This window comes from Nerophis ophidion, unplaced genomic scaffold (assembly GCF_033978795.1).
Source record: "Nerophis ophidion isolate RoL-2023_Sa unplaced genomic scaffold, RoL_Noph_v1.0 HiC_scaffold_30, whole genome shotgun sequence".
In the NCBI taxonomy this organism is placed as follows: domain Eukaryota; kingdom Metazoa; phylum Chordata; class Actinopteri; order Syngnathiformes; family Syngnathidae; genus Nerophis; species Nerophis ophidion.
Window position 1 is genome coordinate 25,722 of NW_026906952.1, and position 10,825 is coordinate 36,546.

A 10,825-nucleotide genomic window follows, 5' to 3' on the forward strand; every position below is an offset into this window, starting at 1 on the left:
GGAAGTGTGCACCACTCACTATTGTCCCAGTGAAACACGTGTTTGAAGGAAGTGTGCACCACTCACTATTGTCCCAGTGAAACACGTGTTTGAAGGAAGTGTGCACCACCTACTATTGTCCCAGTGAAACACGTGCTGGGCCAACATTTGTTCCGCGGTTGAGAACACCTCGATGACGTCACACAGGAGGAAGCACAAAACAAGATAGCGTCTGGCGGGAGAATACGTTGTTTTGGTTATTATGGTTTCTAGGTCTTAATTACAACGTACATGTGCACATGTGTGTCGTTTAACGCAGTAAACGTCGTTATTAATTGTTATTGTATGCGGATACATTAGTCTGAGTGCACTTTGACGTGCTAGCCTAGCCTGCTGGTTAGCTTAGCTTGTTAGCTGCTAACAAAGAGAGGCGGAAGTGATCGACACATCAAAGCAGAGATCCAATGTAAGTGTAAAGTGTTTTTATTGTGTGAACATGTCTACATTACAAATGATGTGAGTGTTGGTGACTCAAAAGAGGAGAAGGAGCGACAACATCAACTACTGGACACAGTTTTCTAGAAACATCAAATTGTGTTACACATCCATCCATCTATCTTCTTCTGCTTATCTGAGGTCGGGTCGCGGGGCCAGCAGCCTAAGTAGGGAAGCCCAGCCTTTCCTTTCTCCAGCCACTTCATACAGCTCTTTCTAGGGGATCCCGAGGCGTTCCAAGGCCAGCCAGTTTCTAACATAATAGTGAGAGTCCAGTCCATAGTGGGGCCAGACAGAGACCATCCCGAGCGCAGACAGGTCAGTAACGCAGAGATGTCCCCAACCGTTGCACAGTTGAGCGGTCCACCCCAGGTTCTGACTCTGGACAGATATACATATATATATATATATATATATATATATATATATATATATATATATATATATATATATATATATATACATATATAATATATATATATATATATACATATATATATATATATATATATATATATATATATATATATATATATATATCAATCAATCAATGTTTACTTATATAGCCCTAAATCACTAGTGTCTCAAAGGGCTGCACAAACCACCACGACATCCTCGGTAGGCCCACATAAGGGCAAGGAAAACTCACACCCAGTGGGACATCGGTGACAATAATGACCCAGTGGGACGTCTGTGACAATAATGACTATGAGAACCTTAGAGAGGAGGAAAGCAATGGATGTCGAGCGGGTCTAACATGATACTGTGAAAGTTCAATCCACAATGGATCCAACACAGTCGCGAGAGTCCCGTTCACAGCGGAGCCAGCAGGAAACTATCCCAAGCGGAGGCGGATCAGCAGCGCAGAGATGTCCCCAGCCGATACACAGGCAAGCGGTACATGGCCACCGGATCGGACCGGACCCCCTCCACAGGGGAGAGTGGGACATAGAAGAAAAAGAAAAGAAACAGCAGATCAACTGGTCTAAAAAGGGAGTCTATTTAAAGGCTACAGTATACAAATGAGTTTTAAGGTGAGACTTAAATGCTTCTACTGAGGTGGCATCTCGAACTGTTACCGGGAGGGCATTCCAGAGTACTGGAGCCCGAACGGAAAACGCTCTATAGCCCGCAGACTTTTTTTTGGGCTTTGGAATCACTAACAAGCCGGAGTCCTTTGAACGCAGATTTCTTGCCGGGACATATGGTACAATACAATCGGCAAGATAGGATGGAGCTAGACCGTGTAGTATTTTATACGTAAGTAGTAAAACCTTAAAGTCACATCTTAAGTGCACAGGAAGCCAGTGCAGGTGAGCCAGTATAGGTATATATGTATGTATATATGTATATAAAGGTATATACAGTACAGGCGTAATGTGATCAAACTTTCTTGTTCTTGTCAAAAGTCTAGCAGCCACATTTTGTACCAACTGTAATCTTTTAATGCTGGACATGGGGAGACCCGAAAATAATACGTTACAGTAGTCGAGGCGAGACGTAACAAACGCATGGATAATGATCTCAGCGTCTTTAGTGGACAGAATGGAGCGAATTTTAGCGATATTACGGAGATGAAAGAAGGCCGTTTTAGTAACGCTTTTAATGTGTGCCTCAAAGGAGAGAGTTGGGTCGAAGATAATACCCAGATTCTTTACCGTGTCGCCTTGTTTAATTGTTTGGTTGTCAAATGTTAGAGTTGTATTATTAAATAGAGTTCGGTGTCTAGCAGGACCGATAATCAGCATTTCCGTTTTTTTGGCGTTGAGTTTGCAAAAGTTAGCGGACATCCATTGTTTAATTTCATTAAGACACGCCTCCAGCTGACTACAATCTGGCGTGTTGGTCAGCTTTAGGGGCATGTAGAGTTGGGTGTCATCAGCATAACAGTGAAAGCTAACACCGTATTTGCGTATGATGTCACCTAGCGGCAGCATGTAGATGCTGAAGAGTGCAGGGCCAAGGACCGAACCCTGGGGAACTCCACACGTTACCTTAACGTAGTCCGAGGTCACATTGTTATGGGAGACACACTGCATCCTATCAGTAAGATAAGAGTTAAACCAAGACAGGGCTAAGTCTGACATACCAATTCGTGTTTTGATACGTTCTAATAAAATATTATGATCGACGGTATCGAAAGCAGCGCTAAGATCGAGGAGCAGCAACATAGATGACGCATCAGAATCCATCGTTAGCAATAGATCATTAGTCATTTTTGCGAGGGCTGTCTCCGTCGAGTGATTTGCCCTGAAACCGGATTGAAAGGTTTCACATAGATTGTTAGACGCTAAATGTTCATTTAACTGCTCCGCAACAATTTTTTCGAGGATTTTTGAAATAAAGGGAAGGTGAGACACCGGTCGGTAGTTTACCATGAGGTCAGGATCGAGGTTAGGTCTTTTAAGAAGAGGATGAATAACCGCTTTTTTGAATGCTAGGGGAACAGTGCCCGAGGAAAGTGATAAGTTTATAATATTTAGCACTGATGGACCTAATAATACAAAGAGCTCCTTGATCAGTTTCCCAGGAAGAGGGTCAAGTAAACATGTTGTTTGTTTTATTCCATTTACACGTTGTAACAATTCCTCTAATGTTATTTCATCAAAACAAGAGAAACTATTTTGGAGGGCAGTATCCGCCGTATATACAATCGTGTCAGTGTTAATAGAACCCCGTTGTAGCTGGGACGCATTGTCTTTAATCTCCTTTCTAATGACTTCAATTTTCTTACTAAAGAATTGCATAAAGTCATCAGCTGAGTGGGTGGAGCTACTGGAAGGAGTCCCTTGTTGGGTTAGCGATGCTACCGTACTAAACAAAAGTTTAGGATCGTTTTTATTACGGTGGATGAGATTTGAGTAATAATTAGCTTTAGCTAAGGTAAGCATGCGTTTATAAGTTATTAAACCATCACTAAATGCTTGATGGTGCACCTCAAGTTTAGTCGTGCGCCATTTGCGTTCCAGCTTTCTGCATAATAATTTCTGAGCTCTAGTTTCTTCTGTAAACCACGGGGTGCGCTTTTTTGGAGCCTTTTTAACTTTAGCGGTGCTATGTTATCAATGGTTTCGCGCAGGGCGTCGTTAAAGTTGTTAGTGAGGTTATCAATAGAGCCCACATACTTTGGGAATGGTGCCATTACCGAGGGCAGTAGGTCAGCAAGAGTTGTCGTTGTGGCAGCATTAATGTTGCGGCTGCTATAGCAGTTATTATTATTATTAGTTTGACGAACATGCGTCTGAACCTCGAATTTTATAAGGTAATGATCGGACAATACTTTAGTATACGGGAGTATCGTAACTTTGGAAGCGGTGATACCCCTGACAAGCACTAGGTCTATCGTATTACCGTTGCGATGCGTGGGTTCATTTATTATTTGTGTGAGACCACAGCTATCAATTATAGTCTGGAGCGCTACGCACTGTGGGTCCAATGGGGTATTCATATGGATATTAAAGTCCCCCATTATGATTATATTATCGGCGTGTGTCACTAGATCAGCAACGAACTCTGAGAATTCATTGATAAAGTCCGAACAGGGCCCTGGGGGGCGGTAGATAACAGCCAGGTGTAGAGGCAGCGGTGTGACAGACCTCATAGTAAGCACCTCAAACGATTTATATTTATTATTTATGTTAGGACTAAGGTTAAAGTTTTCGTTGTATATTAGTGCGACCCCCCCACTCCTTTTAAGCGGACGGCCAATATGCGCATGTGTAAAGTTAGGAGGACATGTCTCATTTAGCGCAAAAAAGTCGTTTGGTTTAAGCCAGGTTTCGCTGAGACCGATGACGTTAAGATTGTTGTCTCTGATAATATCATTAACTAACAACGTTTTAGGAGACAATGATCTTATGTTTAAAAAAACCTATATTATAGGTAGTGGGCTGTTTTAGGGAATTTTTGATCAAATTATCCGTAGTGGCAATATTAATAATGTTGTGTTTATTATGCCCAGTGCATTTAGTATAGTTACGACCATATCTAGGAATTGATACGACAGGAATTTTCCGATTGTTTGATTGTTGCTTTGATAAACTGCACGCATCATGGTTAGCCACCTCAGTAACGGGGATTTTCCGATTGTTTGTTTGTTGCTTTGATAAACTGCACGCATCATAGTTAGCCACCTCGGTAAAACACATGTCCAACTCTGAAACACTCAAAGCAGAAAAAACTTGTTCTAATTTAACTGACTCCTTACCCAGACCAGTAGTCTCGCATCCTTTATTTAAATCCGTCTTCAGGGTGGAGGGAAGTGGTGTTCTGTGGGGATTAGCCTTTTGCTTTGTTTTTAGCCCCGCTCGACATCCGCGTTTCCGATCACACCGCTGGCGTCTGCTCCGTAGACGGCCCCCGCTGCTACTAGACTCCCCTGCTTCACAGGCCGCTGGATGTAGCCGCCGACGTATTCCCATGCTAGTTAGCATGTTTAGCACGCCCGCGTCTATCAGTCCAAAACGGCCCGATATGTCCATATCCAGAAGTGTCTGGCGGTCGTACGTGATCACGGAGTGACCACGATGCGAGCCAGCCATGAAGTCTGCAGAACTGTCCGGCATTTCCGCCAAATGTTCCATCTTTAGCAAGAGCACCGCAGTGTCGCAGCCCGTCCGGGCGCCGCCATCTTGCTTTTTTCTTATATATATATATATATATATATATATATACACAAAACCTTTCTACATATAAAGTGTAACATTTTCACGTATAAAGTGCAACATTAAACTGCTTCAAGTTGTTGCTCAGATTAAATACAATGACAAAACTTTACTTCTACATACAAAAAGTGCAACATTAAACAGTTTAAAGTCAACTCAGCCTCAGATTAACTTTTCTTCAGCCCTCCCCACCATTTTACCCTGGTGACTTTCACTCAATTTTCATGTTTTCTGCCAGAAAAATCAGTTTATCGACATTGTCTGCAGAAAGAGCAGACCTGCTTGCAGTTACAATGTCCCCAACTGTGAAAAATACCCTTTCGCTGGACACGGAGGTAGCAGGTATGGCAAGGTAGTGCCTGGCTAACTTGGCAGTAAGAGGATAAATGGGCTCATTGTTTCTCCACCATAGAAGTGTGTCAAAATCTAGTTTTTAATGCAATATGGTCTTAAATCTGCTGCTGTAAAAACACCAACGGCATTTGTTATTGCTTTAGCCCTGCCTGAGTTGCCGAGTAGAAGCTGCTTGAATGCAGTGGGAGCTGCGTTTGTTCGTCTTTCTCTTCATTGAAGCCATGTTATCCATTGTTGTATCGCGCTGCGTAGCCGAAGTGTTCCCAAACGGGAGATCTTAACGAGGCAGGAGTGTCTTTCAGCTCTGGATTTTACACTTTGTAGTAGCCCGGTCATTGCTAGCATGCCGTGTGTTGTGCCTCAGTGTACATTGTTTACACAACGTGTGGTGCGCTACTTAATATGTCCGTGTGGAAACTTGTTCGATACACCACCGGACCGAACCCAAACCCCCGTACCGAAACGGTACAATACAAATACACGTACCGTTACACCCTTAATACACACACATCTGAAGATTATAAAAAAATAAATATATTTGGTGGGCTAAATAAAATGACTCGGCAAACCAATGTTTGGTATGAGTGATATGACCTCAAATCTATATCTTAATAACAATATATGTCACGATATATCATTTGGTATATGATTGATAATAGAAGAATTCCAAAACTGTTTACAAAGGCTCTTAATTTGGCAGCTGACATATGCAGTAACATATTGTGTCATTTCTAATTGTATTATTTTGTCAAAACAATTATTATTAATGTACTTGTTTATTTACTGTTAATATCTGGTTACTTTATTTGAGAACATAGTACTGGGAATGATGTAATAATAGGGACGGCGTGGCACAGTGGGAGAGTGGCCGTGCGCAACTCGAGGGTCCCTGGTTCAATCCCCACCTAGTACTAACCTCGTCACGTCCATTGTGTCCTGAGCAAGACACTTCACCCTTGCTCCTGATGGGTGCTGGTTAGCACCTTGCATGGCAGCTCCTTCCATCAGTGTGTGAATGTGTGTGTGAATGGGTAAATGTGGAAGTAGTGTCAAAGCGCTTTGAGTACCTTGAAGGTAGAAAAGCGCTATACAAGTACAACCCATTTATAGAGGTGTAACAGTACACAAAAATTTCGGTTCGGTACGTACCTCGGTTCAGAGGTCACGGTTCGGTTCATTTTCGGTACAGTAAGAAAAAAACAAAATATACATTTTTTAATTATTTAACACATTTGCTAAATCTTCCACCAAAAATATTTTTCTTAGTGGAATATTTGATGTGAAGTATTGGGAAACTTGGATATAATTCATAATAAAATAGATTTTGATTCAATATTATGTTTTAAGCAATGACAGTTTGAAAGAAAAAAAAACAGCTTAGTTTTATTAGTCAACGTTGCAACTTTTTCTAAATTACATTTAGCCTTTAAGCTCTTTTATTTCACTTTTGTTTATGTTTTTGTTTATTTTAATAGTATTTTTAGAATGTGCTGTGGGCCTTTAAAACATTAGCTGTGTACCGCAAATGGCCTCCAGGGCACACTTTTGACACCCCTGCTATAGATAATAAAAAATTAAATCTGATTAATCAAAGGATAAAAATCAGAGCCTGGCGACGCATGCGCGTTTATCATAACTCTCTCGCTCTCTCTGGCCCTCCCTCACGAATGCTGCTGCGTGCACCACTTTTTGTTTTGTTTTTAACCCCTTCTTAACCCTGAACGTACATTGAAAATACACGCAACCATAACTTAAAATGCCGGACATTCGAGGCATTTAAGAAACTCCACCTGGACATCTCCATAAAGAGGATATATCTCGTGAAAAGAGGAGGTGTGGTCAGTCTATCATATCCCAGTCGTTGCTAGCATGCCGTGTGTTGTTGTTTTTTTGATTGATTGAAACTTTTATTAGTAGATTGCACAGTACAGTACATATTCTGTACAACACCCGAATAAGTTTTTCAACTTGTTTAAGTCGGGGTCCACGTAAATCAATTCATGGTGCCTCGGTGTGCATTATTTACACAACGTGCGGCGCTACTTATATGTCCGTGTCGGATCGGTTCACCTCCGAACCGAAACCTCCGTACCAAAACGGTTCAATACAAATACACGTACCGTTGCACCTCTACCCATTTATCATTATTTATCATTTAATATTTTACTGCATATTTCAGCAACTAAATTAGGAGCCTGTGTAGTCTGTTTTAAAATTGTTCTGTTAATATTTATATGTGAAATAATATATTACAAAATCCCTTTAAACTATGTTGTCTATCCATATGAAAAAGTTCTGTCCATGAATTGATTAACGTGGACCCCGACTTAAACAAGTTGAAAAACGTATTCGGGTGTTACCATTTAGTGGTCAATTGTACGGAATATGTACTGTACTGTGCAATCTACTAATAAAAGTATCAATTAATCAATCAATCAATCAACCTGATTTGTTTTTCTTTTCCTGTGAATAATGTTGTAAGAGCAGCGTTTTTCTGCGTCACTGAGATTTCAAGACAGTTCATACGATGACTTGTTTTTCCTAAGTGCATGTAAAAGTACTGAACGCATTGTGTGACTGAGCAGAGATGCTGTGTTTGTCTTGCAGACGTCTGTGAAGAACATCTTCACCCTCAGCAACAGAAGTGGAGCTTCAGGATGCAGACGGAGGAGCCACAGCCCTCCCACATTAAGAAGGAAGAGGAATACCTTCAGATCTCCCATTTTAAAAAGGAAGAGGAAAACCCACTAATCCCCCAGTTTAAAGAGGAAGCGGTGGATCCACAGAGCCCACACATTAAGGAGGAAGAGGAGGACCCACTGACCCCTCACAATAAAGAGGAAGAGGAAGAACACAGCATCAATCAGCAGGGAGAGCATCTTGAAGGACTGGAGGAGGTTGATGTCACCAAGATGCCAGTGACTGGTGTCCCTGTGAAGAGTGAAGATGATGAGGTGAAAGGTGAAAGTGAGGAGAGGGGAGGGGGGGAGCCTCCAAGCAGCAGCTCAACACAACACATGACAACAGAAGCTGATGGAGACCACTGTGGAGGATCACAAGCAGACAAGCTCTTAGCTCCACTATCAGATAGTGAGGACACAACGTCACACTCTCCTGACACTGATGATGAAGACTCTAAAGATGATAAGACATGTCACACTGACAACACTCACTTCACATCTTCTCTCTCTCACAAAACTTTTAAATACCATTGTAGTCTGAAAAGACACATGAGAACACACACTGGAGAAAAACCTTTTTCTTGCTCAGTATGTGGTGAAGGTTTTGTTCGAAGTGAACATTTGAAAGTACACAAGAGAACACACACTGGTGAAAAACCTTTTGTCTGTTCAATATGTGGTAAAGGTTTTGCACACAGTAACAATTTAAAAAGACATATGAGAACAGACACAGGTGAAAAACCTTTTTCCTGTTCAACCTGTGGTAAAGGTTTTACACAAAGTCAGGATTTGAAAAAACACATGAGAACACACACTGGTGAAAAACCTTTTTGTTGTGTAACCTGTGGTAAAGGTTTTACAGAAAGTCAGAATTTGAAAAGACACATGAGAACACACACTGGTGAAAAACTTTTTTCCTGTTCAATCTGTGGTAAAGGTTTTACAAGAAGTACAAATGTGAAAAGACACATGAGAACACACACTTCTGAAAAATCACATTCCTGTTCAATCTGCAACATAAGCTTTTGTGAGCGATCAACCCTTGTAAGACACATGAGAAGACACCCAGGTGAGAAAGTGTTGAGTTGCAGTGTGTGTGGTGAAAGATTGTCTTCTAAGTAGCAGTGTAAGAAACACAAGTGTGCTGGTGAGAACAGCAGCAGCAAATGAAACTGCAGGATTTGAAATAAACTGTCCAGACTTTCATTTTGACTTTCTAACAACATCAGCACATATAACATGTGTGACATTGTTGTTTGTCTAACAATCTTTTTAATATGCTTCTACATTTATAGATTAGATATTTTGTATTAATGCTTTTTTTCAGTCAAGTACATGCATTAATATGCAACATTGTGTACTTTTATTAAAAAATGGACGGAACAATTTGAGTAAAAAGGTGAGAGTAAACAGTAAAAGACATATTTTACATGCAATAAACATGTTGTGTGTATGTATACACACAGACACACACTCATATATGTATTTATATATATATATATATATATATATATATATACATATATATATATATATATATATATATATATATATGTGTGTACTGTATATTCATCATACAATTTTAGACCTATTTATATGAAATATAAAAGTATTACATATTTGTATTTGTAATTGTTAATAATCCCATAGATTATCACCTTTATATGATATACATATGTACTGGTTCACATCTGAAACATCTTCTGGACCACTTCAGGAAGCATATTATTATTTACTTTATACATCATTTAAACAGTTGTCTTTTATACAATTTTAAAATGTGTGTCTTTTTGAATCATTTGTTGGGTCTCTATAATCTATTTTATTCATTATCGTTATTACTCAGTATTATGATGATTGTGTTGTGATTGTTTTATATGTATGTCCCCAGACCTTTATGCAATATACAAGTGAGAGAAAATGGCAGATTTTTATTTTGTGAAAGGACGGTTTTGTTTTCACAAACTTACATATGTGGATATATCAAATGAATCCAGTATTGTGTTTTAAATATTTTTTATGTTTTTTGTTTTTTTTTAACATCCCAAAAACATCAATATCAGTCAAAGTTTGGAGTGTCAGGCAAAAGCCAATATTGTACATCATCCCACAGAGATTTACTTTGCATACATTCTTAAAATAAACTGTTTATCTTGTTTTCCAATCACAGAACGAACAAGTGCTGTCTTCAATTGCAAAAAAAACATCCTAAATATTATTTTAAGTGGTCACTTCCATCTTTTTTTTTCTTAGATTAACTCTTTTGCCTTAGAAAGAATGGAAACTTTTAAGTATTTTTTTGTTCCAGGGAAAATAATAATAAGAAGAAATAGAAAATAATTAAAAATGACGCAGTAACTAGAATATTTGGAATGAAAGCCCTTTTAAATTTTGTAATATTTCTTATTTGCAGGTCATACTTAATTAAATCTTGAAATATTAAAATATTTTTATCAGTCAATAAGTGCATCAGTGACCAAATGCCTTTTTCAAACCATTGCTGTTCAAAGATGGATTTGTTTCTCATTTTAATATAAGAACAATTCCATAGTGGAGTATTGTGTGTGATGAAGTTGTGTTTGTAAATTAGTTTCCAGTACAACAACACTTGCTGGTAGGGATGGGTACTGTTCACTTCTAATTCCATGTTTT

The 10,825-nt window shown here is 39.4% G+C and overlaps 1 protein-coding gene across 2 annotated transcripts; it reads left to right on the forward strand.

Moving 5' to 3' along the window:
- The first annotated feature begins 178 nt into the window (after positions 1-178).
- LOC133546480 (oocyte zinc finger protein XlCOF6.1-like) lies at positions 179-9,641 on the forward strand. Of its 2 annotated transcripts, XM_061892252.1 has the most exons (3): positions 179-445; positions 616-792; positions 8,100-9,641. In XM_061892252.1, the coding sequence occupies exon 3, from the start codon at positions 8,150-8,152 to the stop codon at positions 9,293-9,295; it is 1,146 nt and encodes a 381-aa protein (XP_061748236.1). In that variant the 5' UTR covers positions 179-445; positions 616-792; positions 8,100-8,149; the 3' UTR covers positions 9,296-9,641. The 2 variants fall into 2 exon arrangements, with proteins under 2 accessions (XP_061748236.1, XP_061748235.1); XM_061892251.1 differs by lacking the exon at positions 616-792.
- Positions 9,642-10,825: the final 1,184 nt, after the last annotated feature.

What these genes read in the sequence shown, in the direction of transcription:
- LOC133546480 (XM_061892252.1), top strand. Translation starts at nt 8,150, where the DNA reads ATGCAGACGGAGGAGCCACAGCCCTCCCACATTAAGAAGGAAGAGGAA.